This window comes from Delphinapterus leucas, chromosome 19 (assembly GCF_059928025.1).
Source record: "Delphinapterus leucas isolate spDelLeu-1000000601 "Yukka" chromosome 19, BTC_Dleu_Yukka2, whole genome shotgun sequence".
Taxonomy (NCBI): domain Eukaryota; kingdom Metazoa; phylum Chordata; class Mammalia; order Artiodactyla; family Monodontidae; genus Delphinapterus; species Delphinapterus leucas.
In genome coordinates this window covers 48,552,546-48,572,690 of record NC_143147.1, presented here as the reverse complement: position 1 = coordinate 48,572,690, position 20,145 = coordinate 48,552,546, and the positions used below count along the sequence as shown (strand labels likewise).

At 48.9% G+C, this 20,145-nt stretch overlaps 1 protein-coding gene across 4 annotated transcripts in view; it reads right to left on the bottom strand.

Annotated features, from left to right (window-relative positions):
- Positions 1–7,119: 7,119 nt before the first annotated feature.
- The window catches only part of SOCS7 (suppressor of cytokine signaling 7), a 33,557-nt gene continuing 20,531 nt past the window's right edge, over positions 7,120–20,145 (bottom strand). For all 4 annotated transcript variants that reach the window (XM_089901174.1, XM_022557784.3, XM_022557786.3 and 1 more), the window contains 3 exons: positions 17,451–17,586; positions 16,881–17,034; positions 7,120–12,895 (listed from right to left, as the gene is read on the bottom strand). In XM_089901174.1, coding sequence (XP_089757300.1) covers positions 16,911–17,034; positions 17,451–17,586 — 260 coding nt within the window. In that variant the 3' untranslated portion in view covers positions 7,120–12,895; positions 16,881–16,910. The remainder of the gene's footprint in view (positions 12,896–16,880; positions 17,035–17,450; positions 17,587–20,145) is intronic.

Genomic DNA, 20,145 nt, shown 5'->3' with positions numbered 1-20,145 from the left:
AAGAGTGCTAGCCAGCAAGCACATGCCCCCAACCCTGACCTGGCCTCTCCCAGGCCGTGGTGGAGCTGGACCTTGGGCTGTGGAAGGCAGGCCCGATTCTTCCCAGTTGGTTTCCCTCTGGCTCTCTTTCAGGGCTGAAGCAGCCACTGAAAGTGAAAACAAGGAGGAGGAGGTGGCCTGGCAGCAGCCACCCATGCTGGCCTCTGAAACAGCTGTTGCTTGGCCAGGCCTAAGGTCTGGGCTTGGGCTTTGCAAGGTTGAGAACTGTCTGTCCCCAAAGATGCTGATCTGGCCCTGAAGAGTAAACTCCTACTAGCCAAAGTCATGGTGGCTAGATTGCTAGACCCTGAAGCTCTTTTATCAAAGCACCCTGAGCACTACAGGAAGCTTCACAAGCAGAGAATCCCAGTGAACGGAAGTGATGGTACTGCCCACCGTCTCTGCCCCAGCCTGCAGGGTCCACATGTGCAACCAGCCCAGGCCTCCCTCTTCCCTGGCAGGCCGGATCTCCGACAAGCTCCTACTCTGATTCCTGTATCTACTGTGCATGGGTCAGAACCTTCGACAACAGCAGTACCTCAGAGGAGCAGCAGTAGGGGTGGGGCAGGGCCCAGCTCAGGTTGTTGGACAGGTGTCTTATTTCATCTCCTTCATAAGATTAAAAAGAGGAAAGTCTTATCTCTTGATGAGCGTCTTGGGCAAAAGTCCCCTTTTAGGGGGTAAAGAAAATGTCCAAGTCTGGTCAGCATTGTACTTGCCATCTCGTTGAGAAGTTTCAAGTAACGGCGGAGGGAGGCAGACCGAGGTCAAAGCCCGGGGTCTGCCGTTTATGGTCTTGGGCAGGTATTCTCACCTCTCTGAGCTCTAGCTTCCTCACTGGTAAACCAGGAATGATAATAGCACCACCTCACAAGGTTGATGAAAGATTAAATGAGATGCGAGTATAAAATGCTTGGTCCAATGAAGGCCCCATAAATGATAAATAAAAGTTAAGTGGGCTTCCCTGGTGGCGCAGTGGTTAAGAATCTGCCTGCCACTGGAGGGGACATGGGTTCGAGCCCTAGTCTGGGAAGATCCCACACGCCGCGGAGCAACTAGGCCCGTGAGCCACAACTACTGAGCCTGCGCGTCTGGAGCCTGTGCTCCGCAATGGGAGAGGCCGCGACAGTGAGAGGCCCGCGCACCGTGATGAAGAGTGGCCCCCGCTCGCTGCAACTGGAGAGAGCCCTCACACAGAAACGAAGACCCAACACAGCCAAAAATAAATTAATTTTTTTTTTAAAACAGGTCCACATTAAAAGAATCTCTAAAAAAAAAAGTTAAGTACCTTCTACAAAGAGCTGAATGAATTCATCTTATACTGATTATTATTAGCTTTAGTTCAGCAGGTGAAAATTTCCGACCTTGTGCCCAATCTGAGAGGCCAGACCCTGGCTACGGTCAGGTGTTCCCTTTGAGGGTGGCACCGGCCTTTAGCTGGGTGGGGGAACAGAAAAGAAGGGCAGTTTCCAGCCCGGTGCTGATCCCGCCCCCACCCCCACCCCCACCCCCACCCAGCCTCCTTCTCTTTGCCTGTGTAGCCTCTGGGCCTCCCTGGGGAGCCGGAGGAATGGAAAGGGAGCTGAGAGCCACCAGGTAAGGAAGACAGCTCCCCCGGTGCCGGTGCCGTGGGCCTGAGAGGAGAGGAAGGTGGAGGAGTACCCAGGAGGGAGTAGAAGGAGGTGAGAGGGAAGCGGGGCAGTGGGCAGCGGGCCTCACTCCTCCACCTGCTGCTCTGCAAACAAAGCCAAGAATGATGCAATCCTGGCCTGGTGCAGCTGAGGCTGCAAAGCCCTGAGAGGGGAAAGTGGGCATTGGGGGTGGGGAGGGCAGGGGCAGCAGGGCAGATGCAAGGGGCCTGTGGATGCCGGACCCTGGAGTCCCAGCCCAACATGTGACTTCTTCTTATGGCTCCTGGCCACCTCCTGAAGCCCCTCACCCTGGGTCAGACCCCTCCCCAAAGAGTCACAGCTGCCTTCGAAGCAGGAGGCAGACATGATGCAACTAGGACATCATTCCACAAGGGGCTGGAGATGATGAGAGACCCAGACATCAAGTTGACTCTGAAGTCCCCAATGGGCCCTTCACCAGCAGGCCTGGGGCTGCAGCCTTCTGTGTTCCCTTCCTCTCATCCTGGAGACAAAAGGCAAAATCCTCCAGAGAAGGTGGGATGGAAAGGCTCAGGAGAACCTCACCAAGGGCTTGCACAAAGTAGTATATATTTATAGAATTAAATAAAAACCCAAGGCAGACACTGCTCCAGGTCTGGGCCCCCAGTGCCAGGAGACCCCGGCATACCCCTGGGGCAAGTGTACCATTAGCAGCCATCAAGCCAGCAGAGGTGGGGGTGGGGCGGGAAGGTGCTCCCCGCACCCCGACCCAGTGCATCTGCCTCAGTTCCCCACTCTGCCTGGGAGCCAAGAGAACAAAGGCTTCCCCCTCCTCCACCTGGAGAAAGGGGGCTCGTCCCCCATGCCAGGGCCATGCGGAGGATGTGTCATGGGCCAGGGTCCCCAAGGGGACAGGGCATTAAATGGGGGCAGCAGAAGAGGACTGCAGATACTGTGTTCAGGAATATTTTAGCCCGGCCTCGCCCCACCGCCGCCCAGAGCCGAGGGGACAGCTGGCTGGTGGCCTAGCCCAGAGGAGCCACTAGGTGGCAGGAAAAGCCCAGCTCAGCCAGCCCCACCTGCTTCCACCACCAGCCCCAGAGCCCTACCCGCCCGCAACCTCCCCTTCTCCTCCCTCCTCCCTCCCGCCCATCCCTCACTGCGCCTCCCGTGATGGGGCCCCTGAAGTCTTTTCTTTCTTCCTTCCGCCTTTGGGAAGGGAAAAAGCTCTCAGTCCTCCTCAAAATGTGTTAATAATGATGATAATAATTAGTGCCCGTGGCTGTTTATTGAGTGCTGAAGAGGTTCCAGGCATCTTACATGCATTATCTCACCTGCTCACACATGAGGTAAGTTAAAAAAAAAACTCTCCGTTTTTTCAAGAGGAGACAGCGAAAGCATAAATAGATTGCTCTCAAACCCAGTGTCCTCGCTTGGGAGTGTTATCAAGTGGGTGTAGGCGTGGGGAGGACGGGAAGGACCCATCAGATGCATCTGAGTTTTGTCCACCATCCTTACCACCCCCTCTCCCCTCCCCCACTCCTTGAGGGTCTAGGAGGGTGTCTTAGTCTTGGGGCGAGTGTGAGGTTTGAAGAGGCTACCCAAGTGATTCAGGCTCACAAAAAACCCCACCCTGACTGAGAGCCACTGCACCCTACCCTGCTGCCTCACCTCCAGGCTCCACAAGGCATTCCGGGTTCTCCCCTTGCCAGCCTCGCTTCCCCTGTGAATTTCTATTCCAGTATGGCTGCCCCCCATTCAGGCCCAAAGGTGATTCCAGCCCAGAGGGCCTTTCTCCACTGCCAGTTCCTCTTCTGGCCTGGCTGTCTTTGACCTCCTGCATGGTTTTCAGCAAACATTCATGGGGGGTATTTCTCCGTGTGCTGGCACACCGCTAGGTTGAGGGGGTGGAAGACAAGCCGAAAACAAACAAGACACAGAACCCACTCGCCAAGTGCAACAAGAGTTTCACATGTCTAAAGCTGGGCCTATAGTCACTCTACATATGGTGTCCCACTCAAAGCCCCATATCCAGAAGAAAAGGATAACTATCTCTATAGCTGTTTCTTCACAGTATCAGGGCATTGGAAAAGGTGGCAGCTGTGGGGAAGGGGCACCAGTAGGTGACACCCGATGCACACTGAAACCTTTCTTCTTTGTTTTTTGGCCGCGCTGTGAGGCACGCGGAATCTTCATTCCCCGACCAGGGATCAAACCCGGGCCTCCTGCATTGGAAGCATGGAGTCTTAACCACTGGACCGCCAGGGAAGACCCACAATGAAACTTCTTGAAATCTTCTTTAACTCTGCCAAATCTCTTACCTAAGATAGCTGTTGCCAGACTCTCCCGTCCCATTCCAAATCTTCCAAACTAGCCCCAAGCTCAGCTGTTACCTTCTCACACTTATTTTTCTCTCCCAGGATAAGCCTAGCTAGCCTCTCCTATTCTCCTGCCTATCCCATCACCCCTCATGATTTGCAGAAAAAAGGCCCAGAAGCAAAGCCATGTTTCTCAGAAGGGGGAAGGGGGAAAGCCAGGGATGAGATGAGAAGGCCATGTGAAGAAGGGCACCTGAGCTGAGCTCTTGAAATGCAGGGTTTCTGTTAGGTGTGAATTCAGCAGGGGGGCAGTGGGTAGTTCAGTGCAACCTCTGGTCACTGGACAAAGCCTGCTGACCCTACCTCGGTGGCGTCTTCCAACTAAAGGGGCAGCATCTTCTCTGTCATTCTCTCTGACGCCACTGGCACCAGAAGGAAGCGGTCCACGTGCCCCCTCGGGAATATCTTGAGTTACAGTTATGTCACTTAGTTCGTGCTCTTATTCCAGCCACGAAAAGTCCAATCCCTTAAGAAGATTCTGAAGAATCCTGACATTTAGTGGCTAAAAGAACCCACCCATACCTCCAACCCAGTTGTCCTGTGCAAAAGGTGAAGATCCAGGTTCGAGTCTGGCTGACTAGGAAAACAAGGCAGCACTCCCGGGTGGGGGCTGACCTCATCTTTCCTCCACCACCACCACCTTGGCACATCCACTTAACTGTGCCAGCCCTGGGGGCAGGGAGAGAGCTGAATAGGACACAGTTTGTCCCTCACAGACCAGAGGTTACAATGGAGTAACCGGCAGACACATGAACAGCTATTTTAACAGAGGAAGGAGCATCTGTCTGGCTGACAGTGGCTGGTGAAAATTCCAGAGGTGACCCTGGAGGAAAATCTTGAAGGATGAGCAGTTCTGCAGGTGAAGAAGGTAGGAAGTTAGGGTCCTCCAGGCAGATGGGACAGTATGAGGGAAGGTGGAGTGGCGGGAGAAGGGATGCCATCATCTGGGGACTTCGAGTCAGGCTTTGTGACCAGCGTGCATCCCGTGTGGCAGGGGAAGGAGAAATGGCCTTGAATGTCAAGTTGAGGAGTTAAGGTTTTCTTCTCTAGGTTAAATGTCATCAATGATTTTAAACTAAGGAAGTGACTTGAGCACATCTTTATTTTGGAAGGACTATTAGAAGGACTGGAGAGGGGAACGAGGAAGCAGGATGGCCAGTTGGGAAGTTGCTGAAATTGTCCAGGTGAAAAAGGGGAGTGCCTAAACTAGGGCATGGCAATGGAGGAGGGATGCATGATGAGTCGCAGCTTAAATGGGGATCCGTGCACAGGATAAAATTGCAGTCAAAATTCCTCTTGAGAATCTCTTGGGAAGGGGCTCCATTAGACATCAACGATAACCCCGTTAGTGCTTCTTCAGAACTGGGGTCAACTCTCGCGCCTTTGGCTGAGCACCAGAGGAACATGGTTGGTTTTCAGAATCCACACGCCACAAACAGGCGCTAGAATCCTTATGCAAAAGATGCTTGCGGGCTTCCCTGGTGGCGCAGTGGTTGAGAGGCCGCCTGCCGATGCAGGGGATGCGGGTTCGTGCCCCGGTCCGGGAAGATCCCACGTGCCGCAGAGCAGCTGGGCCGGTGAGCCATGGCCGCTGAGCCTGCGCGTCTGGAGCCCGTGCTCCGCAACGGGAGAGGCCACGGCAGTGAGAGGCCCGCGTACCGCAAAAAAAAAAAAAAAAAAAAAAAAAAAAAGATGCTTGCACTCTAAGAGACTGGAAGGGAACCAAGACAGAAAATTCACTTTTCCCATCTCACCCTCAATCGGGGAACACAGATGAAATGGAGGAGGGAATCTCCTGCACAGCTATGATGTCATGTGCTTATAATTGAATTCAAGTTAGATACATGCATGATAAGACACCACTGAGAGGTGAGATGGAATGAAAAGTGGAGCTGAAAGTAGACATAGGAGAGGAAGGAGGTAGTTTCAGGTTTTGGGGGTGAAGAGTGTGGGAGGGGACCTTTTTATTTATTTTGGGCTCCCTGTTTCCAAAAGAATGCCTTTACTTCTGTGCGCTTTATCATGCAAGCCAGAGGGGACTAGTACCTCTTTCCTAACAAACCTAACACATCATCACTAATATGAATGATGCTGATTTGAAATGATGAAAACCTACGTCTCTACTTTCAAGAAATGCCTACTACTAACACTCTTGACTGTTGGTGTCGGCAAAGATTCTTTATGATCCAACAAGCTGTGTCCAAACGGGGGACATCAGAGCATTTGAATTGCTGATTCTGAGTTAAGCATTTTCCTTTATGTTCTTCACACTTCATGGCTTGGAGCATTTTTTCTTCCAAAAGGGAAGAGAACTTTAATCAGGAGTTCATGCCTTCACCGAATGGCTATCAGAATTGATAAGACACTGTTTCATCCTAACGTGGAACTGTGACTTGGGAATGAGCTGAATAGGGCAAGTGGGGATCCCGAGACTCCCTCCTGGGGCACTTCTGATCAGTCCTAAGAAAATGCAACTGCTGAGAACTAGGGTTTCATCTCACTCAGCATGCTTTCTACTCTGAGGATGCAGAAAAGCTGCCGAAAATTCTCCAAAATGTGCCAAGGTGGTACATTGGCCCTCTAAGTGGGGAACTTGGAGAGGGACTGGGTGGGAAAGTGGAGAGGGAAGATTCGAGCAGCTCCAAGTACACACAATCAGAGAAACATTTCTGGTCCTTTCCTCTCCAAAGAGGACAGCTCAGGAGGGAATGGGCTAGAAAGGCAGGAGGGACACAGGTCAAACTTATGAAAAACCTTGACTGCCAGCCTAGGTATATACTAGGAATGACTGCTATGGTAAAATAGGAACTCTCCCAAAGCAGAGCAAAAAGGCCCCAGAAAGCTCTCTGGAATTCTCCTGCATTTCCTGGGGAAGGAGAAAGCAGCTCTGAGCAATGGCCACCAGCCTCAGGAATTTTTCAACATCTCTAATTCTGACAAGACCAGTTCTGGATGCGCTCTGCTTAGCTGACATCACAGGGATTCTCCAGTTGCCAGGGGTGGGTCATCTGACCCTAAGTGGGTGGTGATGGTGCGAGGAGTCATACGAGATGAGAGAGGGAATGAAAAACAATAACCCAAATAACATGAAAGAATTTCTAAACATTTTTATTTCAAATCTCTTTTCACCCCTTCCGCAAAAAGACGTTGGTCAGTACAGCAATCATAAAAAGGAGATACAAACACCAAGAGTCAAATGTCTCCCGCACTGACACTTACAAAAAACCGGGAATTACACATGGGGTTTCCAAACAGGACCTGCAGCAGCTACTCATGTCCCTTTACAAGAGTCAAACATGCCTATGAATACAGTATATACAGACGCCCCATTCTGGAACTAATCTACAGGGACATCCCAACACCCTCCCATCTATCCCCAGAAAAATACCAAAACACACCCAAAGTGCATTTGTTTTGTTTATATCAAAACATCTTTCCCTTTCCCCAACCCACCCTCTGACCCTCCCACCCCATTTAAGATTGGCCTGCAAGTCTATTTTAACCATTTAGTAATTTTTTATAGTTTATGAAAATAAATTATACAGCAACTATTTTAATAAATTAAGCACAAAAAGGTAGAGGAAAGGAGAAAAACTAAATGGGAAGACAAAAGCCAGACCACGCTTTGGCTGGGAGGAGGGTGGTGCGGCTGAAGAGGACGGAAGTGGTTGCAGGGGCGATGTGGTCCCCCTTCCGGCGAAGAACTGGCAACCACCCCGAGCCCAGAACGACACCCCTCTTCACTGAGTTTCTTAAAAACCACCAAAAACTGTACAGCAGTGGCTGTGGCACGGGCAGCACCAGTTTGGGCCTTCCAACAAGCAGCCTGCCCACGGAGCGGTGCCTGGATTATGCTTCTTGGAAAAGGTTCTGGGCCTAACAGTGAGGGGCAGGTCCCTGTTCAAGCGAGCACCAGAGATGGGGTAGTCAGACCAGCCTTCCTGCTCCACCTGAGCTGGGTAGGGGGCTTAGGACGAAGCTCGGAGCGGGGCTGTGCGGGTTTTTGATCTCCTGGGTTCTGATCAAGAGTGTCCTAAGTTCACCTTACACTCCATCTCCAGGAGCAACTAGATCGCAGTCCAGCTGCGAGCAGACATTCAGGTCTTCCGCTGCCATGACTGGCTGCCTTTTGCCTGCCCCTCTTGGCATTTTGGAAGAGGGAGTGGGAGGGGGAGGGAGCAATTCCAGGTACCCTCTAAGGAGATGAAATGGGCGTGAAGGCATGTCACAGACTCAGCATGCAGGACTGGCTTCCTGGGAGGTGGATGCGAGTGGGAAGGAATGAGGGAAGGGGCAGAGAGGACAGGATGGGAAACAGGAAGAAACTGGGGGCACCTACCAGGAAGGTCAAGAAGCATGAAAAGGACAAAGACAATATGGAATCTGTATGTAAAGAAAGGTCTTTCCCTGGCAGATTAGAGAAATCAATGATTTAAATACAATTCCTTACTCTATTTTTATATCTGCAGCATCTGAGTCCCCAGTGCCTCTGTCTCTATGCTCCAACCCCCATCTCACACCTCCCAAGGCTTCGCTATCTTTTCAAGGCCTCCTGTCCTTTTGTGCTGAGCATGAAGACTCCAATGTCAAAAGAGGATAGATCATGGGGACTGGCAGACTTGACTTTGCTTTCTTGAGCTTTGTGGCCCAATAATCCTATAGCTATCATGGGGGGAGGGGGGTCATGATTTTCTTTCTTTCTTTTTTTTTTTTTTCTTTTTTAATAAAAAAGGTTTTACTCCCCAGGAGCAAATAAATCATTTTGAACTACTGATAAACACTGCTGCAGTGAAGAGAAAGATGGCTACATGTATGCAATAGCACAAATTCAGTGTAAGGACAGCTGTGTTGACAATTAGAGATAAAAATCATTTATCCGTTTCCCCCTTTCCCATGAACCAAACCACGAGGATTCCCATAGGGAAAATGTTTAACTCAAAAGCTCCTCCCTTAGGGACAGGGGGCACGTCATTCTCTTAAAAGTGGACAACATATGGCAGGTCTCCCCCCAGTGGAGATGCTCTCAACACCCCCACTGGTGGCAAAACTTCTGCAAATGAAAACACACACACACACACACACACACACACACACACACACACACACACAATGACTTTCAGACCTCCTTCCAGCAGCCACAGAGCTGTATATGCCAATGCCCAGGCCTCCAACTTCAGGGCTCAAAGCCAAGGGAGAGGCAGGAGGGCAGGGGGGAATCTAACCTAGAGGACAAGTTTCTCCTAACCCCATTTCCTGCCAGGGCCAAGGGCTTCAAGCAGGCTGTGCTCTTCCAGTCTTCCAGGGCCCGGGGTGAGGGCTGAAAAGGCTGGCACCCAGGGCATCCGGCTTTACTCCAGTCTCTCACCCCAGATCTGAGAACACTAACCACCCTCTCACTTGCCAGTGCTTCCTGGATGTGCACTGTGGGGGGTGCCGCTATCTCCACATCTCTCCCAGCCTTAATAAGGGGACTGTGTAGTCAGCTCCGGTGACAAGTAGGAAAGGAGGAGGAGAGACCATGGCAGCAAGCTCCCCGCCACACCTCCCCCTCAGGAACCTGGGTGCTGCGGCCCAGGGCTGGCCTTCCAGGGTGTCACACTCACTGCACCTAGGCACAGGCAGGCAACCAGGCCAAGGTCATTGCCAACTGTCCCAAACTCCTAGTTTGTCACCCATTTATCTAGTCCCCACAGCAGAGCCCCCACCGCCTTGCGCCCTGCAACCACAGCACACGAATTTCAAGTAATAGCAAGTTGTAGCAGTAGCTGTCACTAACTCACAGTGGTTCACGCCTGTCCTGAGGAAGGTTACAGTAGACCAGTCATAAACAAGCGAGGGTTACACAGGCAGGGCCTGAGGGTATTGACATCACCCATCCACAACTTAGAAACCAATGACGGGTCCCTAGAAGTGAGAACCTTTTCCAGTTTGTGACTTGAAAATACAATGACCAAAAAGCCGAGTTCCCTCTGCAGACTGCATTTCAATTAGCACTACACAGAATCGGCAGGGGGGCAGGGGCCGCAGGCAGGAGAGGTGAAGGGGAGCTGCTGATGAAGGCCAGCTGCCCCTGTCCCTCCCTGTTTACTCTGACCAGGCTGGTGCCCTTCCTCCTCACCTCCTGATGAAGCCTGTTTCCTCCTGCACAACTCTGTCTTATAGCCCACTCTACTAAGGAAGGACCAGGCTACGGCCTGGGCTGTGACTAATGCACAGACAGATCACGGACACAGTAAACACTACCCTTCCCGGGAGGAGAAAGGACGGTGGTGAGGGTGGGTCACGCCTCCTCAGCTGGTTTGGTTTTGTACCTGAGAGTATGGATTCTCCACTGGAAACCCCTGGTACCACAAGGGGTCCAGGGGCTCTGCCTTCCTCACCCAGGCTGTGCTGAGAGCAGTGAGGTCCTTGACCACAGGCAAGAACCTGGCTGACTTCTGGCTTTCGGCTCCACCTCGCCATCATAACCCCTCAGTATTCAGACCTGCCTGATGACTAGGAAGTTTCGGTCTAGACCACAGCACAGAAAAAGGATTCTTTGATGCCACTGCTCTAACTTGGGACTGTGCACTGTTCAGTACACACCCTGCAGATTTCTGCTTCTGTGCTCCTGTTCTTGTGTTTCTCATCTCACTGCCCTGCCCTCACCTAAAAACCAAAGTCTCACAGCACCAGAGCTTTCCTAGACCATCTGATCTACACTGATCTTACCCACTCTGAATTTCTTTAAAGACAGCCCTTGATTCTCTCTGCCATGCTGAGTCATTCTCCAAATGCTTCACGTGTGGCAGCCACCTAAAAGCTCCCTTAGGCCAGAGAATATGTCTTCCGCCTCCTGTGTTTTCCACAGTAGCTAGCCCAGAATCAGGCAAATGAACACTAAAAAGTAGTTAAAAAAAAAAAAAAGGGAGATCCCACGCAGCCGCACAACAGCCACTCGAGGATCTCAGTGGATTCCAGACAGCAGGCTTTACAGCTGGGTGGCACTGTCTGCAAGATGGCAAGTTAATCTGTACCTTCAAGAGGCAAGACCCATAGGTTAAGCCAATTCCCGGGATCACAACCTTAACTGGTTGGTAATACTACCACGGCAGCCAGAGAGAGAAGAGGTACTACACGACAAATCAAAGGTGGGTGGGCTGTGTTTATGCTACAAAGCTCATTTTGTGGGCCACCTCTTCACAGCCAGGTAACAATGCAAGTTTCCTCCCTATTCAGCTATAAGGAGGAAGAATGGTCATTCCATGCAGGACGTAAGGCAGAAGGCCAATGCTCCCAGATGAGGCAGTCCTATAAATTACAAGACACTGGGGCCTCACCCCAAATGATCAGGAAACCACAAACCTGACAATATTATTTATCTCATGCGATGAGGCAGATATAAGCATAGGGGAACCAAAAGAGGAAGTCTGTTGAAATACTTACTGCAAAAGAGTAATAAAGATCAAACAGCTCAATTTTCACATCTTAATAGCAAACCCCTCCTCAGAGTAACTCTACAGAAAAGCAAACTCACAATGTTGTATGATTTGACAATGGCCAAGTTCAGAAAAGCACTGGAGTTTTTCTCCCTCTTCCTCCACTTCCATCTGGAAAACAGGCAACTCTCAAATCAGTATCTGACAGACTTCCCAGTGAAAGGAGGGCAAACAGGATCTAACTCAGGAAAATGTTTGGGTCGCCAGAAAGAACTCAGGAAAATAAAGAAGCCCTTGCTACCTCCTGCTCCAACAAACCTAAGAACATGAGCTGTAATGCTCTCCTCCCTCCTCATTGATCTCAGATGTGCCATTAAGGCTGAGACACTAGGGAGCTTTCTCTAGGAAGAGCACAATAGCTTCGTTTCTCACCTTCCTCCACATTCCCTCTCACTATCTGACAGACATGTGGAGGTAAGGAACACTGACTAAGTCATGGGTATGGTTTGCCATTAAGAATCTGGAAGCACGCTCCATTAACTTCAGCAGCCCGGGATTGGAGCTCTGAACTGTTCCGGTGATGAGAAAAACTATTGCCTCGACAGCCGGCGGAAGCAATAGGAATGATGTTACCATGACCAGAGTGAAAGGTACAGTTATCTCGAGGGAATGGGTTGAAGGCAGAGGAAGAACAGGGCTAACTTGAGGTCACAGAACTTAGGAATTCAGTAAAACAAAACGAACACAGCTGCTATGAGAGGTGATTCTGAAATCAGGTTCCTAAACCTTAAAAGCAAAGTATGCGAGGAGTCACTACTTCCCCCGGCAGAGCTATGTGCCAGTTCTGTCCAGTCATCATCTATTCAAGACTAACCACCCTCCTCTCTTCCCTGCTCCTGCTGAAGCTACCCATACGCCTACAGAGAAGCAGATTCTCAGCCCTCAGAAACTCCCAACTTGATTTGCACTTCTGACTCCTTCTTTTCCCTTCCTCAAGGTCAATGGTGGAGACTCGAATTCTGCCTTTGGCACCACCTGAATGACCCTCACTGGCAATCCCCTCTCCTCCCCTCCTCTCCTTTGGATCTGCTCACCCTTGGCACCACTTCCAATCCAATGCGCACAGACCCCAGCTGCCTTTAGGGTGAGTTTTCCATACTGAGAAATGCAAATATCCAGAACAAAACTTCTGAAAAAGGAACAGTGTTGAGACTTCTTCCAGTTTTCCAAGGAGTTCATCCAGTTCCAGTAGCACAGGGCTGGATGTGACAAGGTGGAGCCCCACTCAGAGAGTCTGGTCGTGTGCTTCATCCAAGCCCCAGAGCGGCGAGGGGAACCAAAGTCTTTGCACAGAGGATCCCAACCCTTCCTACTCCTCTTGTTTTCTTCACTCCCGTTTTCATGGTAGCTTCATTTGGTTCTTCGCAACTGGGGCTTGGCAACCAAATGCCTAGGTAAAAAAGGGGAATAATTAGAGTGGCTCAATAGAGTGGAACCAAAATGGAGTGAAAGAACAGCCTCTGGAGGTGGAGAAGCACAGCTCAAAGGGAGAATGGGGCCTGGAGAGCCAAGTGCTTCCACAAACACTGCAGCCGGCTGGGGATGCAGCAGTGGCCTTTGTCACAGGGACCTGAGCAGCCTACAACCTGGTCGCCAAAAAAAGCTCCTAAAATGACTAATAAAGATGTCCTACACACTGCCTCCCTTCTCTCTTTCCCATTCCCCTTCATTTTCCACACACTTTCCCTAAGGCCCATCTGCTCTAGGCACTGAAAAAAGAACTGAGTCCCTGGAGTAACCCCTGGTGAGCCAAGCTAGAAATAGCTGTAGGCCCTGTGGCTTCTGGCTATTGAAGAGGGCTGACATATAATCACAAAGGCCAGTGCAGCTTCTACCTTCTGATTTAAGAAGGGCACTGTTCCAGCTGTTACCCTGTGCCCTAACTACAAGTACCCTGGCAAAAAATTCTCCAGGTAAGAGCACACACAGACCAAGTGGCCCACTTGGAACTCTGAAACTAAAACTAGCCTGACCAACAAGAAATCATAACGGCCGAATTTCACACCTGAAAGTCCTTTCCCTTGGGAAGTGTTACTTCCCTTTTTCAAGGGGTCCTAGGAGCAAGTACAGCATGATGCTTATTCTTTGCTACAAGCAACAATCCCAGTGTCACAACAAAAAGAGGCCCCGGGAGTTCAGTGCAATCCTTTGCCAATACGTGACTGCCCCCCACACTCGTGGCAAATGCTTAGCCCCAGCCTATACCTGATCATATCAGGGCCTTTGTACTTATAGGATCCCCTGCCTAGAATGCCTGCTTCCAAGATCCTCTCACGGTTAACTCCTTGATATTCAAATCTCAGCTGAAATGTCACATCCTCACAGGAGCCTTCCCTGATCATTCAAACTTGAGTAGTATGCTACCGTTAACCACTAAACTTCACCCAGTTTTATCTTCTTCATAACATGTACAGTCAACTGAAATTAACCTATTCACTTACTTACATGCGGCTGTCTGTCTCTCCCGACAAGAACTACAGCTCTGAGAGAACAGGGCCTTTGACTATCTTGCTTGGCACCCTCTTCCCGATTCACACCGGCTACTTTATAGACGTTTGCTGAATGAATAAACAAGTGATGGGGAACTCACTAACTCCTGTGGAAAACCATTCCGTATTTGCACCTGTTAAAAAGCTTCTTCTAAAGTTGGACTGAAATCTGTTTAAAACTTATACTGTGGTCCTTCTCCTGCCCCCTGGAACCACACAGAATAAGTTTAATCACTCTTCCTTAGGAAAATCCATCAAATACTTCTTTTGGTCACCAAGGCCCTCGTACCCTAAAACTTCTCTGGTCCATGATAATCATTTATTCCCCACACGATGAAGTGTGGAGCCCCCCACCATCCTGAACCTTTCTCTGAATGTGCCTGTGTTCGTGGGGGCCCCTCCTAAGGCACAGCACCCACAGAAACGGTGCTCTAACTGAAGGGTCCCAATTACTCCTCAACAGCGCAGTTGCGTAGGTGGGCCCCCCTAGTTCCCCACCCTAATCAATGCAAAGCCACCAAGCAGAGAAACCCTCCTAGACATTGGAGCACTGAGATGTTTTAGGAGACACTTCCAAGGGCATACAGCTCGCCGATACAGTCACACCTCGTTTAACTTGTTTTGCTTCACTGCCCTTCACAGATACTGCATTTTACAAATTGAAGGTCTGTGGCAATCCCACATCATCAGATGATGGTCAGCATCTTTTAGCAATATTTTAAAGTTCAGTTATGTAGATTATTTTAGACATAATGCTAGTGCACACTTAACAGACTACAGTATAGTATAGATAAAACTTTTATATGCTCTGGGAAACCAAAAAAATCATGTGACTTGCTTTATTGCGATATTTGCTCTCTTGCAGTGGTCTGGAAATGAACCCAAAGTATCTCCAAGGTATGCCTGTAACTGAAGACATGACAAAGAAACTGTACATCCAGCCCAGGATCCTTTAAGTTAAAACTCCCGCAGCCGCCTGGAGATACCATTTCTTGATCTCTCTTCTTCATTCCTTCTCTCCTTGCTAAACCTGGCTCACATGCTCTCCCCCGCAGTAGCACAGGATCAGGGACCACCAGAGCCAAGAGGAGACACACAGCTGGGTTCACCTGAGCCACAAAAGAACCCATAGGACAAAAACACCAGTTGCCATTTTCTCCCATTAAGAAGAGAACTGAGAGGGTGGGGAGAATTAAAGCCCACTTTTCACTCTAAGGCTGTCACTCCTGTGGGTTATTCCCCTTAATTTGTTTTGTATGGGGGATGGGAATGGGAACAGAGGAGGTCAGAAGAGAAGCAGAAGAATTCAGTGCTTAAAAAGGACACTCAGGGGTTTCCCTGGTGGCACAGTGGTTAAGAATCTGCCTGCCAATGCAGGGGACACAGGTTCAAGCGCTGGTCTGGGAAGATCCCACATGACGCGGAGCAACTAAGCCCGTGCACCACAACTACTGAGCCTGCGCTCTAGAGTCCATGAGCCACAACTACTGAGCCTGCATGCTGCAGCTACTAAAGCCCGCGTTCCGCAACAAGAGAAACCACAACAATGAGAAGGCCGCGCATCGCAAAGAAGAGCAGCCCCCGCCTGCCGCAACTAGAGAAAGCCCGCACACAGCAACAAAGACCCAACGCAGCCAAAAATAAATAAAATTTTTTTTTTAAAAAAAAAGGACACTCGGGACTTCCCTGGTGGTCCAGTGGTTAAGAATTTACCTTCCAATGCAGGGGACACGGGTTCGATCCCTGGTCGGGGAACTAAGATCCCACACGCTGCAGGGAAACTAAGCCTGTGCACTACAACTAGAGAGCCGGCGTGCTGCAATTAGAGAGAAGCCCATGCACCACAACTAGAGAGAAGCCCGAGCGCCGCAACGAAAGATCTTGCTTCCCACAACTAAGACCTAACACAGCCAAATTAATTAATTAATTTTTTTTTAAACAGGACACTCCTCAGTAAAAAGGGGTTGGGGGTGGTCTCTGCACCCCAGCAGCAGATCACTAGAATGCGAGATCTTGCACATAACCCACACTACCAAAATCACCATTCTCTAGCAATTTTGTTCCCTACTCCCCTCTACCTTTCAATGTTCACATTAGTGCAATTTAAGAAGACTTTTTTTTTTTTGGCTGAGCCCTGAGGCATGTGGGATCTTAGTTCCCTGACCAGAGATCGAACCCACGCCCTTGGCACTGAAAGCGTGGAGTCCTAACCACTAGACCGCCAGGGAATTCCCAAGAAGACTAATTAAAATTCATATGTGCAAACCAGTATTCCAAGATATTTTATGGGAAAATAAATGAATACTCAGTGTAGCAATGGGAGAAGAGCCTCTTAGATAAATGAATTCCTTAGTTAATTCATTTATCCTTTTCAACAATTTACTTTTCAGTGGCCCAGATGGAATTCTAAATAGAAGAGCAAGCTGTTTTTTCCTCATCCCCATATTCCAAGCCGTGGGACAGAGTGGAACTCTCAGTGAAGTGCATGCCTATTACAATTAAGGGCATTTTGCGTTCCCTTTGATGAAGTTTTCTTCCCCTTTGCTTTCCTGCTTTATATGTCATTTGTGCGATATCAGGGCGATCAGCCAAAGTAGGAGAGAAGGCTGCACACTTAGCTGCACTTGTGTGTTTTCTTTATATATATTCAGTGATTAACTCGCTTGTTGCTTGGCAAATACTCTTTAAGCCTCTTGTGTCTATCTGCTCTTCTCCCAATTGGGGTATGTGCCTCCCTGGGACTCCATGATCAAATGTGGCGACTCTCTGGACAGATGCCTGGATCAGGGTATACGCATGAGGTGAGAGGAAGAGGGACGAAGCCCAGTGCATGATAACCGCCCAGGAGGAGACTAGGTTGGACAGTGAGGCAGAGTGGAGGCATACCCTTGGTGGTGACCAGCAGGGGGCCCCTCGCTACGTGGAGGGTTCCAACACCTCTTGCTTCTGTTTGGAAATGAGCTGCGCTTCCTTTAGAGACAGGTATACCTCTTCCTGAGGATCATAGTAGTAGAACTTTCGGATATAAGAGATCAGAGGCCTACGAATAACACAAGAGGGATACACACAAATGTTATACATAGCTTATAAAAGAAATACCACCTTTATTCAACCCTCCCTTCTTTTCAATCCCTGTATGGTTGAGACAACACCAAAGACTCTTTGTTGCCCTGACAAAATTCCCACTTTCTCACTTATTATAGTTCTGTCTCCCTCTCTCTTACCACCTCCACTCTACCCTTCACAGAGTCTGCAGAAGGGAAGCCAACACACATACACACCTTCCTCCTTCCTGGCTGTAATGTGACATTTCTAAGTTAGGTGCTAAGACATAGGAGAAGTGAAAGGACAACGCCTGTGAGTTGCCAGGCTCTGCCTGTACACTCAGCTTGCAGGCCTCACTAACACTGTAACTAACCCTCCATTCCTGCCCCACCTCTAAAGACCCCATTGTACTTAGGCAGTGGGAGATCCGGGATGTGATCTATCCGGACGAGCTGTCGGATTCGGAATCGGCAAAGGTGCTGGAGGGATTTGACATTGCTGAATCGGGACACTGGATAGAGCAGCTGGACTGGAGTTGGTGGCAGTCCTTCAAGAACGAAAACCAAGAGAAATATTCAGAGGACACTATACAGCTAACTATAATTTTCCGTATGAAGAGAGTCCAGGGAAGGGAAATGGGGCTTCTTTACAGCTCATCTATGTGTTCTGTGCAAAAGCTCCCCTCCACAAAGGACTGCTGATTTCCATACCACCACCACCATATTTCATACTCAAGGGAATCTATGCTCCCCTGCTGCAGGCCTCCCCAACCTCACTCTTAACAGCTAAGAGTCTTGCTCTTCAGAGCAGCTCAATGAAAAAATGCCGAGCTACAGACTTTGCTCGGAGCCAAGCGGCCAATCCCAGGCCCAAGGCTCTCAGTCAAGGGCAAGAATCAAAGGTATCGCTATTGGGAATGGGAGACACTTGTTTAGCATCTAGAGTACCCTGAAGGTGAGGACTCAGAAAGGCTGTTCAGAGGGGTCCCCACCAAATTCCACCTGAGAGGCTGGTAAGCAGAAGGCAACAGCTAGGATCAAATTTTATAAGCCTGTCACTCCTGCCATTTACTTCAAGCCGGGACAGTCAGGTTTAGCTACCTCTTACTCCCCACCAACCCTCCACCCCCACCAACCACCCTCCTTGCTTCTGAAATTTTAGGTTGGGTACAGGAACAGAAAAAAAGAGGATGATGCTTTTAAAAGAAAAGCAACTACAGCAGCTTGGGCAAGCTGGAATTGGTACTACTCTGCACACAAGTGCCTGCTGACTAATGCCAGCCACGGCTGATGGGAGCCCCACACTCTTATGTTTCATCGCAATATCAGCAGACTCTGTGCTGGGAAATTCCAACCCCCTCAGGGGTCAACATCACAGAATGCACCCAGAACGGCAGGGACACTGAAACAGATTCAGGGGAACAAAGAATACCCTGGTTTCAATAAACAAAGGGGCTATGGAAAGTAAACAAGAAAAGTGCTCTCAGACAGAATCTGAGTTGCAAAACCTTTGAAAGAATTCTTTTCTCAGCCATTGCCATATCAAAAGAAATTCTGTAGACAACTTGTTGGGAAATAAAATATCTAGTATTTTTGGAGTTTAATTTCAACGAGTTTTTAAATTTTGTTTGAACGCATGAGAAGAAAAAATTAAAGCTTGTAGATTGCCTCCCAAAGCCCTTTCATGGTCGTTAACAACTGACTTTCTAAAAAAAATTGAAATACATGTTATGCTAAACAAGTAAGCTTATCTTAAAATCATTTAACTCATTCAGTCTTCAAAGCCGTATTCAGACAGATAGCACTATTATCCCCATTTTACAATGAAGGAACTGAGGCCTATTGAGCTGAGAGAATGTGCTCACAGCTCAGAACCAACAAAGCTGGCCTTCCTTGAACACCTACTCTGTCTGAGGAAGAGTTTAGCCCAGGGAACCTCAAAGGAGGGTCCTCCAGGAGTCTCCTCAGAGTGCCTGTCCCTGTGACTGTCTGACAGGGGGGCTGTCCAGACAGTCACAGCTCCTTGATTCAGGACCAGTCTCTCTTGACTTCTCACCTCCATCCTTCAAATCTAAGGCTTATATTTTGAAGCACTGTAGCCCTTCTCCACCCACACACACCATTAAAAAAAAAAAAATTCACACATGGATTTTTCTCTTGAATATATTTAAACTCAAGTGGTTTTAAAATGATTGGGGTTCAAATTCCTCTTTGAATTTTACCCTTTCTCTCATGTTTTAAAAACAGTCTTTAGTAAATTAAACTATGACAAACAGAAAGCTTCCTGGGGGGTTGGTTGTAATATTGCTAAACTCAACATGACGTTTCAGAGATAAAAGTAATTTATGCACCTAATTATTTACTCCCAAAGAAGGACTATAGGACTTGTGCTTAAAGAGGTCAGGATAATAAGTAGCATACAATTATCTGATTGTTTGCCTACTTGAATTTTAATGACCATATATACTTGCCTATTTAATTGTGTTACTTTTAGCCTTAAGTTCACAAATAGCAATTTGAAACCTGTTAATCTCTGATATTCCCTGGTTTTGTCCGCAAACACAGAAAATGATTGAAGCTCTCACATCCAGAGCTTGTTAACAGATGAGGTCAGAAATGGAAATAAATCCAACATAAGACACCAGTGCAGCGAAAGTGAAAGACAAGGTAGAAGAGTGATCATCAAGAACTTTCCTCTGGTCCTCACGCCAGGGTCCTGGGCACAAATCCAGTTTCCAGCCCCTTGGCTATTTTCTCTTTCCCCAAAAAGGAGCAGGTTAGGAGTGACAAACTTCTTTCAGGTCTGAGCACCCAAACACCCAGGTCTTCCTCCCACAACAAACTGTTCCCTGAAGGCCAGAATCATCCAGCCCCAAACTTGTCAATAGGGCCAAATTGAGAAATTCTAGGATACAAGGAAGACTTAGCCCTAAACAAGTAATCATGGCCTAAATGATGGTTACAAAAGAGGAAGCGACCAACTTCCTTAGAGTTATCCAATTCAAAGTGTGATTAAAAAAAAACAAAAAGTGTTCTCTCTTCAGGCACTTCACAGCTGATGGAGATTCTCCCAACTAAGAAGGACACATTCACTTTGAGTTCTGGCT